At 43.5% G+C, this 20,817-nt stretch overlaps 1 protein-coding gene across 1 annotated transcript in view; it reads right to left on the bottom strand.

The window, feature by feature from the left end:
• LOC121283860 (von Willebrand factor A domain-containing protein 3B-like) overlaps window positions 1-20,488 on the bottom strand; it is a 330,503-nt gene extending 310,015 nt beyond the window's left edge. Inside the window, 4 exon segments of the mRNA XM_041198660.1 lie at window positions 8,875-9,125; window positions 12,129-12,220; window positions 17,206-17,442; window positions 20,068-20,488. Coding sequence (XP_041054594.1) covers window positions 8,875-9,125; window positions 12,129-12,220; window positions 17,206-17,353 — 491 coding nt within the window. The 5' untranslated portion in view covers window positions 17,354-17,442; window positions 20,068-20,488.
• Window positions 20,489-20,817: the final 329 nt, after the last annotated feature.

Genomic DNA, 20,817 nt, shown 5'->3' on the forward strand with positions numbered 1-20,817 from the left:
TGACTCCAGTCTGGCTTATGACAGTGTTAATACCTTCTGTGAGAATGCTCCTGTCATGGAGACACGGTGGAGGCCCTAATAGTCGCTCGATTGCAGGAGGATGATGACAACATGCAGTGAGGACACTCCATAGATCTTCACATAGCCTCTGAGAATCTCTGACCCCTGTCTGACCAAGGGCAGCTTGCTTGCATTCCGTGATCAGGGCCATATCTTGGAGATACATGAAACTTTAGAAGCATCTGATGCTTTGTCCACCTTCAGCACCTGAGCCCTTCAGGAGCTAGAGCACAGCATCAGTGGTCACAGATGCTGAAGAGATGGGGCTAGCCCCACCTTAAAGGTGCTGAGAGCATACCGAATGAGAGAACTCTGTGGCACCTGCCCACTACATTCTGGCAGCAATGACAAGGACCACCGAGGTGCAGGCATCAATAATGTTTCCAGGGAATGTGAGGCTGGACTATCACTGTGGTCTGAAGGCTGCATAAAGCACAGGGAAGAGGCTCAGGACTGCGACACCTGCCTTTTATCTTGTGCAGAAGGGTTTCACATCTGAGTGACATGAATACTGCTCATCAGACCAACAAGCCATAGGGAGGGAGACATTCCTGGGAGTTTACTGACAATAGTGAACATTATGATCAAGTGATTAACACACGTGCCCAGGCTATGCAACTAGTTCTCCTTAATCAATCCAACCCTGCCACTACGTCTTGGTGCTCCCCGGACATCCACAGTGGAGGTGGAGGCAGCCTGCTGACTGCGACACCCTGTCAGTGATGACTTTGGTGGGCGTCCTCTGGATGGGTTGAGGACAATGGCAGTGAGTGTGAGAGAGCGATTGGTGATGTCCCTTGAACTGGCAGTGGGTGACGGCCCTGTGGATGTGTGATGGGTTTGCGAGTGTGTGAGTTGAGAGTGATGAGAAGAGTGACCTACCCTGGCAGAACTGAAGAGATCATTCGTCCACTTGCGGCACTGGGTGGCTGTCCTCTTCTGAAGGGTGTTGGCGCTCACCACCTCCCAAGCCGGATTGGACACATTGCTGCCCATCCTGAGCGGGGGTACAGGACATCCCAGTGGAACTCCATGGCATCCAAAAGTTACTCAAGAGACCCGTCATTAAACCGTTGCCGTCTTTTTCAGGTTCAGGGCCATGTCTTCCATGCAGCAGTGGTGAGCTGGAAGCACTGATGTGTACTTGCGGCTGGACTTTAAACATGATGCCCGGCATGATGCAGTGGCCAGGGTGATGGCGGGCGGGCGAATGAGAGCCCACCCACCATGGAAATGGCACGTTTCCTGGGAGTGCATAAATAATGAGGCGGGACTGGGACGATATAGCCTGTAAACCTGCCATTGCGGCCGGCGGGTAAAACGTCATTTTACTTGCCCGCTGCCACACTTAGTGCAAATCTGGGAAAATTCTGCCCCTGGTGTTTAAGTTTGTGGTCATGCTTTTTTAACACAAAGGAAATTATCGTAACAAAATACATCACCTCACGTTTTTCTGGGGTAAATTTCAGCTGCCATTTGTCCACCCGTTTCACCAGCCCGTCTAGACTCCCTTGAAGTCTGCTGCTATTTTCTTCCGCGATTACTATGCTTCCAAATTTTGGATCAAGTGCAGATTTTGAAAATATGCCTTCTACCCCCAATTCAAATCATTAATGTATATCAAGAACAGCAACGGTGCTATTACTGAAGCTTGAGAAAATCCCACTGTATATCTCCCTTCAATCTGAAAAACAGCCATTCACCACAACTCTCTCTTCTATCCCTCAGCCAATGCTGTATCCATGTATCCATTTATTTTTTGACTTACCAGAGATAAAGAAATGAACAGTGATATCATACCTCTAAAACCATTTTCAAGATTTCGACATATTTATCAATGAGATTGGTGCTGGTGATCATGTATCTAACCAGTATAAAGCAAATTGCATTCAACAAAACTTTGTCAGCTTACATGGCTTTTACTGGAAATGCTCCCTTATGTGGAATGATTGGCCACTGACATAACAGAACTATTGCCTTTTATTTCCATGGGTACTGGGGGATCATTTAAAAAAAAAGCATAAATACAGGGGAAATAAAAACACAACCTTCTGACATATTGTAATTGTGGTCCATTGCAGTTCTCAAATAATAGCATTAATACAAAACAGAGTTTGTATTTGTTTCTGTTTTTCCTGCAAACACCAATAAAGAGCCCTATTAATTGCAAGGAATTGTCGAATTCAAAAGTAGGTGTCATGGGTATAAGACAGCCACTATGAATCCAACTGGGAATTCAGGAGGAAGCTTCTTTACCCAGAAAGTGGTTAGAATGTGAAATTTGCTATCACACTGAGCAGTTGAGGCGACTAGCATAGATGCATTTAAGGGGAGGCTAGATAAGTATATGAGGGGAAAAGTAATAGATATGTTGAAGGCTTTTACTGGAAATGGATAAGGTGGGAGGAGGGTGAAATGGGGAAACACTGACATAGACCAGTTGGGTCGAGTGGCCTTATTCTGTGTTGCAAATTCCATGTGGAAAACATTCTATGTAAACAATATGCATAGCTTTGTGATTTTACCGTAAGCTGTGAACTGTATAATTCCACACGGTTGCTTTTGGAATTTGTGTATACACAACTAGCAGCACTCCTTGTAACAGAATGCACCCTCCCCAGCGATTTAATTTACATTTTGACTTCACACATTTGGTACCCCTCCATTACTGAAAAGTCTCTCTCCTTTGTGTCAATGTCTGGGAGAATCCCCCAACCAATTACCTTTATTATCTTGTCACCCTTGACAGATCAAGAAATCCTAATGGTTTAATATGCAGCACTTTCTGCCATAGGAGCAGGTGATCATTGTATGAACTGTGTTTTGGAAATAGTTGGGTACACCCAAGCTTTATTTTGTCAGAAGGTAATTTTCAAAGATGCTAATCTAGGAAAGCAGGTGATTAATCCATTTTGTTTCCCTGTGTTGTTATCAAAGGAGCCAGTGATTAGATGTTTTGTATATTGCCTTTTTAAATACAAGTCTAGAAATCTGTGTATAAGTAACTAACTATAGCTAGGAGCATGAATTCCCAGCATAAGAACATGTAGCAACTCATTAAATATAATTTCTACTTTAGAACTGAAAGCCTTTATCACAGTTCCATTAACTTAAAATACACACCCCTTTTTGTTTTTAAAAAACCTCATTCTTGAGATAAAAATTCAAATGAGCATCTACTGTAGATCTAAATCGTATAGATTGGTCGTATCAAGAAAGACACAATTTAACCACAATATCAGGATAAATTTTTTTCTGCAAGGAGACGTAGATTGCACACAGCCTGGTGATCTTCAGAAAGAGCCATCCCTAAATTACTGCAGTAGCATTTTTCTGAGTGTTTTTTAAACAAATGCCGCTGTTTATTTAGGTGAATGGCAGAATAATTCCTTACTGTTTTTCAGATTAATGAATGTAGATCATTTGAACAATCTAAATTCAGCATCATGCACCTAGGGTTCATGTGCAAAATAAATTCCAGTGTAATTCTACATTGGTCTTCCCCATCTTAATGCACACTGGAGCCTTAGAAAATAGAATAAGTAATTTTAATGCAGACTTGGGAGATTAGATTCGAGGAACATATTAGTCACTCCTATAGGTTAACTGAACTGGCATATTTGGAATTAAGCTGAAATCAATAGAAAAATTGAAGAATTTAGCTGATTTTCTTTCACTAGCCCAGTTTTCAATTTTTCTTCCATGAATACATAGCAAAAATGCCTTCTTTTAGCAAGTTGATCAATAAATCTGAATAAAATCTGGGTTCACCACCTCAGCAAAGCAATTAGGATTTCCTCTAACCCATGAGCTTTGGCAGATTCACCAACAGAAGTCCCAGGTAAGTTCATCCTGGGGCATGGCCCCCATGTAAATTTTCAGCCTCAAACACCCCACCCATCTCTAATAAGTTAATCATCTTCATATTGTTAAGACATTGCAGTATTATCATTGTCATGAAAATAGGAGTAGGCTATTTAGCCCTTTGAGCCTGTCCTGCACTCAATTCCCCATGAGGGGAATCATGAATCAAAATGACCCCCAAATGAAGAAATTACCAACAAGATTCCATTATTTGTAGCTTTTACTTTAATATGACTTGGAACCAACACAAATTAAACATGAATTAACAGGCAAATGATACTTCAAATACAAGATGTAACTTCGCTTTAAAAAGTCAACACAACAAAGATACTTCTTACACAGCTACAACCTTTCACCTTCAGCATACGTGATATTGTGTTGCTATACAGTTCCACAATAGCCATTCTTTATTCGTGCAGAGTAGGTCAGCAGTCTCCAACAACAACTTTCATCTCTAGGTTTCACAGGCGTAATTATCATCAGCAAGGTTCACTTCTATGTGCCTTCTCTTCCTTGAGACACAACAGTTCTGATTTTGTAGCTTTCTGGAGTTCCTTTTCAACCAACGAACCAATGCCTCCGGTTCACAGACTGGCCACTTCTGGGAAAACATTCAGCTCTTTAGTATCTCCAAGCTATTCGCACAGCTCTGCAGGTGTTTGTCCATTTTTAGCTCACACATTGCTTCCAAGAGCTCCTGGCTCCTTTTCTGCCAAACTGAAAAACTAACGTCTTCCTGAGAGTGATTTGCTTCTTTTCCTCACAGGAATTCGGTATGTTCCTCTTTCTGCCTCTGCAGCTTTCCTTTGCGTCTGGCCACACAACATCCGTATCTTAACTTCCTTCCTGTTGGTACTACTTCCAGTCAAGTGTTGCCAGATCACATGGGCCAGTTCTTTTTCTTATCCGAGAAAATTTCAATTGATCCCTTTACAGTGGACGCAAACTCTTAAAAGTTCTTTTCAAACATTCCTAAAAGCAATTACAGACCTTTCAGAGAAATTACAAATTTTCTTCACTGTACTGCTCCCAGGTCAAAGGTCATCATGGAGGTCACAGCCTCCCACCCGTACCCTACATCCCTGAATGTCTCTGCTTAACAAAAATCCACCAATCTCAGATGAGAAACAATTGATCTGGCAATAAAATGCCTTTTGCAGAGTAGAGGTCCAAACTTCTACCATCTTTGTATGTAGCAGTGTTTCCTACTTTAACCCCTGAGGCTTGATTCTAATTTTTAGACTATGCCCCCAGCCAGTGGAAATAGTTTCTTTTTTCCTTAATATTCCCTTAATATCTTGAGAACTTTGACCAATTTAGCATTTAACCTCCTACATTCCAGGGAAATTACCCTAGTTTGTGTAATCTCTCCCCGTAATTTAATCCTTGGAGTTCGGAAATCGTTCTGCTGAATCCATGCTGCATGCCTTCCAAGGCCAATACATTCTTCCTAAGGCATGGTGCCCAGAACTGAACATAGTGTTCCAAGTGTGGTCTAACTAGGGCTTTTTATAGCTGTAACCCCTTGTATTCTAGTCCTCCAAAAGGAGGCCATTCAGGATATTATCAACTTAGTCCTTGTCAAAATGATGGGATTGTTTCCAGGTCAGAAACAGGTTAAACTAATAAGCAGTTTTTGCCGAGGCTTTTTCACAAAGCCATGGCATTATCACCCCTCCTCCGGTTTCCCTGACCAGGTAGGGAGGGTGGGCAGGATGACATGCCTAGGAAGGATGACACTCTTTCTCATCAATGAAGGATCTCTATGTGAAGAAACCTGGCAGGGCTCGCAGCGGTAGCACTGAATGAAGCATTCAAGATACAAGTGGAGAGCAGGAAATTGGTTCAAAATGAAGGCAAAACATGGAAGGCCTGAGGCCCCTGAGGATGGGAGGAAGAGGCCAACAAACCTCAGCAAGCAGGCATGGCTGAAAGTTGCTGAGGCAGTGAGCAACAGATGTGTGGTGTCCAGGACCTGGATCCAGTGCCAAGAAGGTTTAATGACCCCAGGAGATCCGACAACATTAGTGTCATACAACTCTCAGCTGGCAGCCGTCACTCATCTCTCTACACAGCAATCCTCTGACCGGCACACATTGTTGTCAAGCAATACATTTCTCTCCAGTCTCCTCCTCAAATCTTCATCTCAACAGACATCACTCACACTCACCTCTACCTTTTGCCCCCTCACAAACATTCCTCACAATCACCCTCCTCAAGTATTCACCCTTTATCCTCAGCAATCAATTAACTCCTCATGCTCCTAACTCTCTGCCTTCTCTCTTCCAGGAGAAAAGAGGCCACAACTCCAGGGAGAGGCAGGGATCTGGAGGTGGCCACTTGCGATTGGCAGGATGGCAGTTGTACTGGCCATTGGTGATGGACAGACATGAAGGTAACCCAGAGAGCTGGTGACTGCATAAGAAGAAGCACTGCCACGAGACACTTAACTGTCACTCAGGTTGAATTGACATCTACAAAACATTAAATTATATTAACTCATGTATCATGGACCCTGACAGAGGAGATGAGGGAGGAGTTCAAGCAGTCCTTGGAGGAGGATCAGCACCTTTCAGGATACACTCTCACTTGACTCCTGTGCATCCTCCACCAGCACAGATACACACACCACAGTGGGCCCAGCACCACTGATCGATAGTGTGGCACATGGTGAGGAACAAATCACACGTGAGCAGGTGCAGGAGACAGGGACAGCAGTGGAGAATCTCCATTGGAGGATGCAATAATAGGAAGTGGAAGAGGAAGACTTCTTAATTGCACAAGGGGATATGTTTCATCCCTTTCATTGCAGCATTCAATTCCTTAATGGACAACAGAATGACATACCCAGAGTGGAGGCTGTGCAAACTGCCTGGTTGTGGTAGAGCAACTTATGACTGTGGGAATGCTTTGTGCTGGGAGTAGTGGAAGCCAAGAGCATTCAGGGTTACATTGCCATATATCGTTAGGCTTGTTGCTTATCTGTACAATGCTTTTGTGAGGCTGCCAGGCATGCGGCTACAGTTGCTTTGGCCACATTATTTTCCCCTTCCTCCAGCTTCTCTTCCTCCTCTTCCTCGAAAGATGACGAGTGGTCTGCAGCTTCCTCCTCCTGAAGCCTCATGATACACAAGGAACAGCAGAACACCACCTTTCTGAAGACCCTTGCTAGGACATACTGAAGGGCATCCTCAGATCTGTCGAAGCATCTGAATCTCATTTTCAGAAAGCCAGTAACTTATTCAATGAATGCCATTGTGGTGATGAGGCTCCTATTGTACCTCTCCTCAGCATCACTGGCAGGGAGCCTGACATTTGTCAACAGCCAGATCCTCTGAGGGTAGCTCTTGTCTCCAAGGAGCCACCTGCTCAACTTGTTTGGAGGTGCAAACACCTGGGATTGACTTGACTGGCACAGGATATAGGAACCATGGCAGTTTCCAGGAAACCGTGTACACAGGCGCATGATAAGCTTACAGTGGCCATAGACAATCTGCATATTGAAGGAGTGGAATCCCTTCTCACGTGATGAACATCGCACAATGATCTGATGGCGCCTCGATTGTCACATGCGTGCTATTGACGATCTCCTGAATCTATGGAAAGCCAACCACTACAGCAAAGGCGAGGGCTTTGTATATCTGACTGGCCTCATCAGTGTCAAAGTGCACACACTGGGCAGCCTTGGCAAACAATGGGAGATGGACTTGTCAGCTCGCAGATTGTGAGAACCTGCCGATGTCCCCAACTGATGGCCGAAAGGAGACTCAGGTGGAAAAAGTAACGTTGACGGCCACTGGCAGCACATGTCCACTAGGCCCTCTTGGAAGGCAGTCTTGTTCCAAAGGCTACAGATATCAGCACAGGCTACCACAAGAGTCTCCAGAGACACTGTTGTTCAGTCACATCAAGGAAGCTAATCTTTTGCTGGTAGGCCCTTTTTGGAGGGTGCTGCCTCCTTCGAGCTGCTGTTTGAATCTTCCCCTCTGTCCTGTGGAGTGGCATGTAGCTATGGAGAGTTAAGGCTGTTGTTGCTGCTCCTGCTGCTGATGTTGGCGTTGGTGTTGCTGGTGCCCCTGTTCCTCTTCTGAGGTTGCCATACGGTAATGGCACTTAGGCTGCTCTCATTCTGCAGCAAAGACTGACAGCAGGTCAGCTTAGACCAAGGTAAGGTCCCCAGTGTAAGTCAAAGGATTTCCAAAAAGTTGTTCCTGTCTTGTGAAGCAGGGACATCATGCTCTGAAGGCAAATGCTGAGAGTACAAGCCTTTCCTATAGGCATGGCTGCAGCTCTTCTGTTTCTCTATGTAATTGCTTTCTAGCATGTCAGTCTCATCGATCAATAACTTGCTGTTCTGCTCTCAACCTGTGCACCCTGCCACAAAGCTTGGAAAATCCATGCACTAGTTGTTTAAGCCAGAATAAAAGGCTAAGCTGTCAGTTAATTACAATTTAACATCCTTAAATATCTCACCTTACACATTCAAAGGGGTTTCCTGTTTAGTTTCTGAATGCACCCCTGTTAAATGCAAAAAAGAGCAGGAACATTTTTGCCACACACTGCCATTTTTCATTGCTTTGACATCCCTGCCCCCCACACATGCCCAAGCCCATCCCCCATCCTTGGTAAATAAAATTCTGCCTAACATTCCAGCTGAAACCTAATCAGTTTGCCAATTGTTTTATAATATGTAAAATCTGATGTAGTGACAGCTAATTTGGGCAGAATCCAATTGTACTTTCAATGATAATGTTTTCCTAATGAGGAATTGCAAACCCCTTTTTTGTGGAAACATTTTGTGCACGCTATTATGTGGTTCAAGGTCCCCAACTGATGGCCGTGTCGCTCGTATCATTGCAAGGCCTGTAGTCAATCATAAAGCAAAGAAAAAGGTCATCGATGCAGAATCTTAAAAAAAAAATTGAGTTAATTAAATGACATTTTCCTCACCTGATAAGATTAACTTTCTCGATCAGTGCCACCTGCTCCCGGAGAACCATGCAGAAAGCTTCAAGAGAAAGGTGAAACAGACTCTGTGACACAGAAGCAAAGTCTAGGACGATGACGATGCAATGTTCCTGTATTACACCAAAGAGCTGCCTGCTCCCACTTGTCAGCCACTCCAGCCGGCGTTGGAAGAATCGTATTGCCCTTGTCAGAGCAACAGCAAACTGCTGAAGCTGCTCTTTACTGGCTGTTAGCTGCAAAGGAGAAGGCAAACACATGGCGATATTTGTCAATGTATCTAGGAAAGTTTGAAGTTAAGCCATTTTGGCTCCACAACAAAAATTTATGCCAAACTGGTGAAATGCTACCGGTAAAGTGTGCAACTGTTAAATTAAGTTTGAAATAGTCTTGCACAAAGCTGTAATCGATATTGCTTATATGGGTATAGCACTGTATGAGTATAAGCACTAGTGATCCAGTTTATATCCAGCGTTAGCTTTGACATTTTCAGTACTTACTTCATAACTTCAATTTAATCACTCACACTGAAAGATGGTACAAATTCACTTCAGAAAGGTTTATAGGGCTTTTTTTGGAGAAGATGGGCAGAAGAAAGAGGAAATAACTCATTTTACATTTCTGTCAAGGATAAAGTCCAAAACTGCAATAAGTATGCAACAATCCAATTTATGGGCATATAATATCATATTCTATCCAAGCAGCTAAATATTAGCTTTGGTTCACAGCCCTGACTTAATGAAAGATGTGCTGCAGCATCAGCCAAAAAACAGCAACACTTTGACAGATGGGAATGATGGGGAGATTTAAAAAGGTGGGAATGCTTATTTTCATACTTAATCCCAACAGGAAAAGCTCCAAAAAACATGCCAAGGTATAAGCCTAAGCAGATCCTAGCTGCACAATTCTCAGGCTCCAAGAGAAAAGGTCACATCTGTTTCCCACATTGGGCCAGCTCCATCACCTCTGCTTTAGAGAAGAGTTGCAAGTCACAATTCTGAATACAAGGGAAAATTGTCACTTACAATTGTGTGACAGTGTCCCCTCCACAGCAAACCATTGTAAATGGTATCTATCCAGACATCTCGCTCCTTGTATCAGCATGGCCTTCGTGAACAGAATGGATTTGCACTGAATTATTGTTCAGGTGATATCTGGCCATAGAAACATTATTGCATGCAATGGTGGTCATTATCCAAGAACCAGCCATTTGTCCCCTTTGTGTAGCATTCCATGCTGCTCACATTATGAAAATAAGAATACTAGGTGGGTTGCTCTTAGGAAAACACAGCCATTCTCTGTATGCATGGTTGCTGAACCCACTGCAAAACCCTTCAGAATAAAGAAGCACCTCAGCCTGAAGACCCCGGCAATTGTTTGATGTTTTGCAGCTGTCGATCCATTGTTAAGAGAAGCGTACCGTGCAGTTTTGATATGACCAAAGAGTCTCTGTGGTTTTGCACAATGTTCCAAATGGTGTGTCCAAGAGAAAGCAGCAGTTTCCAACTCAAATCTGTACTATGACTGGTGGACCCCATAAAAAAATAGGTGCAAAAGGCAGTGTCACTTCCATCTTCACCTTGCTCCTGATATCATGTTCAGCCAGGTACAAGGAACTGGGTGACTGCGTTGATTTGATCAATAGCCTCTATCATTTCAGCTGGCACCTAAATGCCAAACGGTTCCACTCTCCTTCGGTGCACCTCCTGCAGCAGGACATTCAAATCTTCCACATCCGAAGGGGAGGTATATTTTTCAGGCCTCCACTATGCCACTGGTCCACTCTTCTGCCACCAGCACAACATTCTTTTTCAGAACAAACTGCTTCTGGCCAGATTTTGAACTCCCGTTCAATTTGTGCCACAGGCCAGGCTCTACAAGCTTAGACCTTTCAAGCTGCATTTTGGCAAAAGCACCAAAACAGATCCAGATGGAAGGAATCTTCCCAACTTGGAGAAGAAAGCAAAGCTACAACCACGTCAGACAGGAAGGAAAAACCATTTCTGCAAGCTGTGAGGAGTGCCCTATCCTTCAGCTGCAGCAGGATAAGTAATAGTACAGAAGCAAAATAGCGTAGATGCCGGAGATCTGGAATAGAAACAGAAAACGCTGGAAATACTCAGCAGGTCTGGCAGCATCAGTAGGTAGAGAAAATCAGAGGCCAGAAATTCAGTGTCATGGCAGGGGTCCCAAAGACAAGCCCGAAAACTGGGGAAGGGTGGGGGGAGGGGTTGTGGGGGCAACTCCGCTTTGGTGATCTCTGGGGCTAGGGGTCGCATTTTATGGGCAGCAGCCAACTGATTGGTTGCCATCAGGACAGCCATCCCTACTCAGGATGGCCGGCCCTCTCCCCCTGCCCTCCCCAAAGAGCTGCTGACCAATCAGAGGGTCAGCAGCTCAGCAGTCTCAGCGGTGCCACCAGAAGCAATGGCCATTGCTGGAGCCGTAACTCAAAGAAGAGAACTTCATGGAAGGATGACGTGCTCCTAACCAGATAAGTGAGCTCTGGGGGTGCTGGGGCTACTCAGACAGGCCCCAGAGAAGGCGAAGGGGTGAGGAGAGGGGAGCAGACTTGATGAGGGCAGATGGGCCATTGCAACAGGGTGGCCATTGTTGCCAGGGGGCCCTCCGTAGGCCACAGAGCATCTCTCATCCTGAGTCCGCTAGGAGACTGCCTGAGTTTGCCTGGAAGTTTCCCCATGTGGCCAAGAGTAAAATGCCAGAGATGGCGGCCTTTTATTGGCCACTTCGGTGGTTCAGTTGGCCTCTGGGCAGGTGGTTCACCTGCCACCATCCCTGTAGCTGACAAGATGGTATGGTGGTGGGAACACGACACACACACTATCCTGCTACCACCCACTCCCTCCCCACCTCCCCCTCACTATTCTATGGCTCCCGCTCACCCCTAGACTGCTGGTAGAATTCAGCCTCGGATTAAAGTGTCAGGTGAATGGCCTCTGACAGCACCAAAAGAACTTGAGACATAAGAGAACACCCCTCCCTGATTTCCGTTTGCCTTAAAAGCTGTTACACCGCTAACTTCTTCCAGTTTGACCTGAGACATTAGCTCGGTTTCTCCCTCCACAAATGCTACCTGAGCTGCTGAGTGTAGCTGGTACTTGGCTTTTATTTATGACAGATAATAATATAAGGACATAAAGGAGAAAAGTAAAAACAGAGATTTACAAGTAAAAATTGCTTATCTTCCTGCATTTTGATTCAGTTATTCACATACTTACATTGTAAATCCTTCCATCCTTTCTCATGTATTGATGAAACAAGCCTTCACCGTAACATGACGACACAGGCTTCCGCAGTCGACAGTCAAATTCTGTAAGACAAAATAAATGTGAATAACAAGATAAAATCATTTTGTGCATCTGTTTGAAATATTTCTAAAATGGGCTACATAGCTCCCCCTGTATAGAAATAAATTTCAGACACAGAAAATCATCTGAGCTTTTGCCAGACCAAAGGATTAATGGATCTCCATAAAAGCGCAGTAAATTCCAAGGTGGAACTTTCAGAGTGACGCGGTAATCTTTTGTTGATGCATAACCACATTTTGTCAAAACAAAACAAAACTAAGACATTTCAAAGTTACCACATTGACTGAACACTCTTATTCATAACATTAAGTCATATTTTAAAGCAATCATTGTTCATTTTTAAGAAGCATGCACAATGATTTTTAAATAAAAGATACATCATGGGACAATAGGATATGATATTTATTTCTACAAGGTCAGATAGCTCATAAATGAAATAAGTTAAAACTGAAGTACAGCATGGGCTCATACATAGAAATAATTTTCCTGTTCAACTGCTTCACCTAAATTGTGTTCTCTTTGCCTTTTTGGAGTCTTTTTTCAATATGTTTATTTGTTTGGTCATTCAGTACCAATCCATTAGTATAGAGTGTGTTAATGTTATGACAATATTGGCCTGAACGTTGCAGTCAGTGGTGAATTGACAGCGCTCATCATGGTAAAAACTACCCACAAAGATGTTTCACACTCCAGAGCCTCAATTTCCTCTATTCCAATGTGACTTTGACACCATCTATAGGGAGATGTGTGGCATTCAGCAACAGTGAAGTCATCAAGCAGGCTGATCAGCTAATCAGATTGTAGAATACTCACAGATAGCCAAGCAAGAAGTAGACACACAGGTTACAATTCACATCTTAACCATTATACAGAAAGCAAGATAAAGATTGGGACTGACACATGGGCTTAGGAAAACAGCTGAGATATCAAACTTTTAAAAATAATTCTTACTTTAAAAATCATGGAATTTTTAAATGGTCTTCAGAGGGAATGAGTTTCCATGCTTATATAATTAGCTTTTCAGGATCAAAAAGGTCACTAATTATGACTTGGCATGCTACTAAGAATTCAGTTACACATCATTGAAAAAGGCATAACATTTTCAATGGCTTTTACAGCGAGAATAATGCAAACAACTTGAAGCTTATATCAATTCACTGATTCTGTGTTGATTGCAGCTACAAAGAATGCCACAGTGCACCCTATGGAGGAGTAAGCAGCAGTTCCCCAACTCAAGGATGACATCTTCTCAGGATCATGAGTTTCTGCCATGGGTTTTCATGTGACTGACCTGCAGATCTTTGGGCACATTTCTTTCCTTCTCTGCCACCACTCTGCCTCATTAAGACATTGTGAATCAAAGCATAATGTAATTTGATGGACAAATTATTGTCATGTAGAACTATTGGTAGCAAGCTCCTCTCAGTCACTTGTATCAATGCTGTTGTGCTTCAAGGAGAGCTTCAGAATGTCTTTGAAGGGTCTTCTTTGCTCTCCTCTGGAACGTTGGCCATTTGAGAGTTGAGAAAACAAGACTGGGTGGGGAAGACAATTTTAGGCCATCTGGACAGTATCCAATCCCTCACAGTTGATATGGAAGGAGTTTTGCCTGAATGCTTGTGGAGCTGCCTCCAAAAAGGAGACTAGCATTTGTTCTTCAGTCCTTCCATTGAATCCAGAGGATACGGCAGAGGCATTGCTGATGGAATTTCTCTAGCGCTCTTCTGTGTTGCTGATACACAGTACCGGTCTCACTACAGTACAGAAACATGGTGACTACAACTGCTCTGTACATTAAGGCTTTTGGTGACTTGCGGAGATCTTTGTTAGCAAACACTCACTGTGTAGTTGGTAGGAGGTTGAGCTGGCGCAGCTGATCCAGTGTTAGATCTCCTCATCAAGGATGGCCTTTTGAGAGAGGTGGCTACCATGAAAAGTGCACAACATATTCCAGAGTCTCTCCTTCAGCATATATGGGAGGTGGAATATTTGGCTGACCAGGTGTGGGTTGATATGAGTTTTGTTTTGGCAACATTCAAGGAATGGCCGAGTTTCTTGTATGCAGAATTGAAGAGATCAGGAGTGGCAAGCGAATCTGGGTACAGAGTGGGCAATGACACTGCAGTCATCCGCGAAATGCAGGTCATGTATATTTATGGTGGCCAGTTTAGTTTAGACAATGAGTGACAATGATTAAGTGATTTTCCATCTAGACAGTATTGAATGCTGGCGCCAGAGGGCAATTGATCTTTGATGACAAGAATAGCCACTGTCAGGTAGATTGTAAATAGGGAGGGGCTATCACACAGCCTTGCTTTGACCCCAATCCAGATTTTAAAGGCATCTGTTTCAGATCTTCCTCTCAAGACAGTTGCCATCATAATATCATAAAACAGTTGCAGGATTGTGATAAAGTTTCTTGGATGTCCAAATCTTTGGGTTACTATTGACCAGAAATTGAACTGGACTAGCCATATAAATACTGTGGCTACAAGAGCAAGGCAAAGAGGTACTCACCACCTGACTCCTCAAAGCCTGTCCACCATCTACAAGGCACAAGTGAGGAACGTGATGGAATACACTCCACTTGCCTGGATGAGTGCAGCTCCAACAACATTCAAGAAGCTTGACATCATCCAAGACAAAACAGCCCACTTGATTGGCACCCTATCCACCACCTTCAACATTCACTCCCTCCACCAACAACGTACAGTGGCAGCAATGTGTACCATCTATAAGAGGCACTGCAGCAACTCACCAAGACTCTTTCGATAGCACTTTCCAAACCCACAACCTCCACCACTTAAATGGACAAGGGGAGCAGATGTATGGGAACACTTGCAAGTTCCCCATCAAGACACACACCATCCTGACTTGGAAATATATCACTGTCACTGGGTCAAAATCCTTGAACTCCCTTTCTAAAAGCTCTGTGGGTGTATCTACACCACATGGGCTGCAGCGGTTAAAGAGGCAGCTCACCACCACCTTCGCAAGAGCAATTAGGGATGGGCAATTAATGCTGGCCCAGCCAGCAATGCACACATCACATGAACGAATAAATTAACCCACTGAGCCTCACAATTTACTGATTCAAATGTTTAGTCAGGTTGATGAATGCAATGAAGAGTTCCTGGTGTAGATCTCAAAAAAGACCATGTCAGAGGTTCCTCTGGCAGATCTAAAGCCACATTGTGATCCTGGGAGGATGTCCTCAGGCACATGAAGTAGACGATTCAGGAGAACGCACGTTCGGATTTTCCCTGCTATGGAATACCTTGATAGTTTCCACAGCATGAGTTATTTCCCTTCTTGAAGGTAGTTGCAATCATCACATTTCTAAAATCAGTGGTGGGGGGACAGTTCTCTTACCATCCAAATCTGTAGAATGAGTGCATGGAGTCTCAATGTGAGCATATGCCCACCAACTTTGTGCTCTTCAGCTAGAATACCATCCAGACCCCAGGCTTTGTTGTCTTTCAGCAATTTTTTTGCTTGTTGCAGCTCTCCCATCGATGGCGGTTCACCCATGGATTCTACCACACTGTTACTGGGAAATAGCCTGGAGAGTATCAGCTGCCACTGTGGATTCATGGTTGAGGGGTTGTTGAAAAATACTCTTTCCAGCACTGACAGATGTCATTGTCATCCTTGAGAAGACAGACACCATCCTGTGAGTGAAGGAGATTTTGTCCATTTGATCTCACTCTACAGATGGCCCTGCTAGCTTCAAAAAAGTTTTGCATGTCATCATGGTCAGCGTATTGTTTGATCTCTGAGGGTTTCTCTTCACACCACATGTCCTTTATCTTCCGGATTTGTCATTGGGCCAGCTTTGAACTATTAGGATGCTGCCTCCTTGACTTGTGACCTCAGGTTGTTCTGCCAGGAAATGAAGGCTGCTTGTTTTTGGTCTAAAAGGTGACATATTTGAGCATCATTTTCATCAAACCCAGCCCTGTTGATGACAATGCTCGAACCCAATGATCTGGGTAGCGAAGTCTAGTACAGCTGACTTTATTTGATCCCCTGTTCTGGGACTGAGTTGGTTGTGTGAAGATTTTCCAGATTGGTTTCAAGCTGCACTTGTAATTCCTCCCTTCAACCGGACTGCTTTAAGGCTGAGGCATTGATCTTCTTCCTCATGGACTTTTGGGGCTTGTGATATCTTGGTGCTGGGGTGGATGTTCATCACTGACTGAACAAGTCGATGATCTGTCCAGCATGCATCAGCCCCTCGCATGGATCGAGTGATACAGATATCACTTAATTCTTTGACCTGAACAATGAAATAATCCAGGAAGTGCCAGTACTTTGACCTAGGATGCCTACATGCGATTTTGTACTTGCCCTTTTGGCAGATGAGGATATTCGTTATAATGATGCCACGATGAGCACATTTTGCCAGCAGACGGACTCCAGAAGGGAGTAGGGTATTCTGTTCTGAAGAAGTCATATGGGACTTGAAATAATAACTCTGTTTCTCTATCTGCAGATGCTGCCAGACCTGCTGAGTTTTTCCAGTGCTTTTTCTTTACATTTCTGTTAAACTTGCAGCTCGTATAAGAGCATATTGGGAAGAACCAATGGGATACTCAGAGAACTCCTCTAGTCAAATGCCCTTGATGGCAGGGAGGGAATAGTGTGCAGAAGACTTAACTGTGGAATTTTGGGCTGAAGCCCAAAAGAACTGCATTATGTCCCAAATACCGGTCCCCCAGCAAGCTATATCCCTAAAATTTACCTTCCCCAGCCTCAGTACTCTATTTTCTTTAATTCTAAGTATGAAATATAATCAGTACAGTCAAAAGAGTTAGGAATATTTTTCAAGCAGACATCATGCTATAAGCTAATTCCATGTATCAACAACTTCATTCAGTGGCTGCAACCATCTATGCACTTCATTCTTTAATATGACATGACAGAGGAGTACTTGCTGCACAAAAATATGCTAATGCCATTCTATAAACAATTCAATAAATGTTACCTTCTCTATGTTTAAACCCAATCTGTGACAAGATCTGAGCCAGGGCCAGCCGGTTTCTCTTGAGTCCATGAAGCTGAAGCCATTTTGATGAAGAAAGGAGAGTCTGTACATCAAGCACAAAAGGTGAATTCTTCTTATGGGCTTTCATCACTTTCAATCACTTGTGTTTGAACTTACTAAAATTGTGCAAATTAGTCGCTGCTGGCTGTTCTCTGTGTTCCAAATCAAACATCACTTCTGCCAATGGAAAATATTTCAATTAGTGATTTATAAACATGGCAACTACATAAAAATTCTAACCTTTTGAAGCTTGTGGTACATTTTATGCAACTAAATATGATGCCATGATTAAAATGCTGTGCTCTATTGCCAATGATTTTGCAGAACACTAGGACATTTTCTTAGTTCAGTGAATTCCTCAAATTCCACTTTGTAAAACTCATCAATATTTTTGCAGAAACTGCAGGAGAGAAGTGCAAATTGATTGCAAAAACCTTTACTTAGTTTTCTTTTTCTCAAATTTAAGGCTGAAATAATTACAGCTAATAGTTGTGGCAGTTGAGGTGCAGGATCAAATACAACCCTAAATCATTTTTTTGAATTATTCATTCACCTGATATGGGTGTTGCTGGCAAGCACACCCCTAGATGCTTTTTCTAAGAGGGTAGTGAGTCGCCTGCTTGAACCGCTGCAATCCATATGGTGAAGGTACTCCCACAAGCTGCTGAGTAGGGAAATCCACGATTTTGACTGAATGCCAATGAAGGAATAAATGTATCTTGTAATGGCCATTCAAATAATGAAACTTTCTGAGTTATGAATCAGCTTATTTTGTATCTGACCCACAACACTGCAATTAAAATCAGTAATGGTACAGTAATCATAGTAAGCAAATCAAAGCAAATTATTTGCAGTTTAACGCCAAAGTGAAGCTTACCCAAATTTATATTTTTAAATCAAAAACAGAAACAGAAATACCTGGAAAAACTCAGCAGGTCTGGCAGCATCGGCGGAGGAGAGCACAGTTGACATTTCAAGTCCTCATGACCCTTCAACAGACTGCAGTTCTGTTGAAGGGTCATGAGGACTCGAAATATCAACTGTGCTGTCCTCCACCGATGCTGCCAGACCTGCTGAGTTTTTCCAGGTATTTCTGTTTCTGCTTTTGTTTTGGATTTCCAGCATCTGCAGTTTTTTGCTTTTATATTTTTAAATATCAGGCTCTACGCGTTATACTGTTATACTTATTAAATTAAAGTAATACATCTTCACCTACGGGAGATATAAATATTCCAAGTATATCCAGGTAACCAGCTAGTCAGATTTGTGTGAGTATCTGTTAACCCTTTATGCATCATTAAATCTAAGATTCCACACTAAAGCTTTGATTTTAACTCAGGTGAGTGTAAAGTTCAGTAGGAGGAGAAGAGACCATGGCAGGTCGGTATGAAGCCAGGCCATTTTACCACCTAGAGGACAAGGGCATATGGGAACACCACCACCTGCAAGTACCCCCTCCCCTCCCCAACACCCCACAAGCCACATACCATCCTGACTTGAAATTATATCGCCATTCTTTCATGTCAAAATCCTGGAACTCCTTTCCTAACAGCACTGTGGGTGTACCTACATCAAACGAACTGCAGCAGTTCCAGATGACAGCTCACCACCACCTTCTCAAGGGCAATTAGGGATGGGCAACAAATGGTGGCCTAGCCAACAACGCCCACATCTTGTGAACAAATAAAAAATATTTAAATCCCAAGCCTGACATCCATGTTTCAGGATGAATTCTCACCCAAACCTGACGGGAATGACAAGGGAACTTGACTGGCAAAAAAGGAATTTCACCAAAAACAAAAATTGCTGGAAAAACTCAGCAGGTCTGACAGCATCTGTGGAGAGGGAGGCAGAGTTAATGTTTTGAGTCCGTATGACTGGAATTTTATGAATGGAATTTCACCAGGCAGGAGGCCGCCACCAAAGTCCATGGGGAACAGACCTCAGCTTAATGTAAAGAATGAGGCCGAGAGGACTGGAGGTTATCGTGGTCAGAGGAGAGGGGTTTTCAAATTTTCCTTGAAAACATTCCCTTTCCCCTGGCCCAGGAGGAAACCTTTAACAAAAGATTGAAAAAAATGGACTCTTGCTTCTTTAAAAATTAATTCTCGGGGTGTGGGCATCGAAAACATGGTCAGAATTTATTGCCCGTCCCAAGTTGCCCCTCCCCTCTTGAACCTACAGTCCTGGTGGTGAAGGTGCTCCCACACTGCTGGTGGGAAGCGAGTTCCAGGATTTTAACCCGGGGTGAAGGCAGAGTGCGACATCCACATCTTGATGGTATGTGATTTGGTGGCAAACCTCTGAGGTGGGGATGTTTCCGTGCATCTGCTGCCCTTGTCCTTCTATGTGGTGGGGGTGGTAGATTCTCAAAAGTGCTGGTCCACAGTGCAACCAAAGTGCAGTAGAGGGATCACACCCTCTCACTTCAAGGGGAATGAGGGTCTCCTGGAGGATACCCTGCTCAAATCACAGACCATTAAAGCAACCATCAAACTCAACGGAGCCCTGAAGCCAACATATTAAACAGCTATTGATACAGGGGAAATTCTAAAAGCGCAATAATCTGGAATTCCTCAGGTTAACAAATACGTGCAGTACAAGTATTCTAACTGGTGTTTTCGCTTTGTTGCTAGGTTAGGCTTAAAATCAGCAAACATTCCACGTCTTCTCATAAAATTCCAACGACAGAAGAAGAGACAAGACAAAGAAAAAAATATTTTTAAAATTACATTCTTGGTGAAGAAAAGGAAGTGCAAGTGGGTCTAACAGTAAAAAATAAAAGTGCAATCTTCCCCTTACCCTGTTGTTGCTTTGAGGCGTTGTCGTCGCCGAGTGACCGTGTGCCTTCTGCTCTGTTTACCTTAACTACCGCTGTTGCGGTGCTAGGCTTCTCTCGGAGCGCTGTCACTCAACCCTGAAGCCTGTTCCCAATAGAACCACCGGGCAAGATTGTTGCTTTTACTTAGCTGCTGACATAAATTCGAACATGTCAATTTAGCACTCTGGTGTTCGAATGTATCAGCGTTTTCTCTGCCATCACCAGCCACACAGAATTATCCGTTATGTATTTTAACCAGAATAATCAAAATGGATTTTTCCCATAATTATTAAAGTGAAAGAGAAAACAAAAACAGACGCAAACGTCTTTCCAAGCAAATTAAAGTCTGTGCATGCGTTGAAAAATAAACTCAAAAGGTTGTGGGTTCAATCCCACTCTAGGGACTTGGTGACCCAGGCTGATACTTCAGAACCGTGTGTGGCTGCAGTGTTGGAGGTGCCTTCTTTTGGATGAGAGGTTAAACAGGGGCCCATCTGCCCTCACAGGAGGGAGTCCTGGAGACCTGGCCAAGATTTGCCCCTCAACCGTCATCAATAAAAATAGAGATAAAAACAAAAAATCTGCGGATTCTGGAAATCCAAAACAAAAACAGAATTACCTGGAAAAACTCAGCAGGTCTGGCAGCATCGGCGGAGAAGAAAAGAGTTGACGTTTCGAGTCCTCATGACCCTTCGACAGAACTTGAGTTCGAGTCCAAGAAAGAGTTGAAA

Source organism: Carcharodon carcharias, chromosome 11, assembly GCF_017639515.1.
Source record: "Carcharodon carcharias isolate sCarCar2 chromosome 11, sCarCar2.pri, whole genome shotgun sequence".
NCBI lineage: Eukaryota > Metazoa > Chordata > Chondrichthyes > Lamniformes > Lamnidae > Carcharodon > Carcharodon carcharias.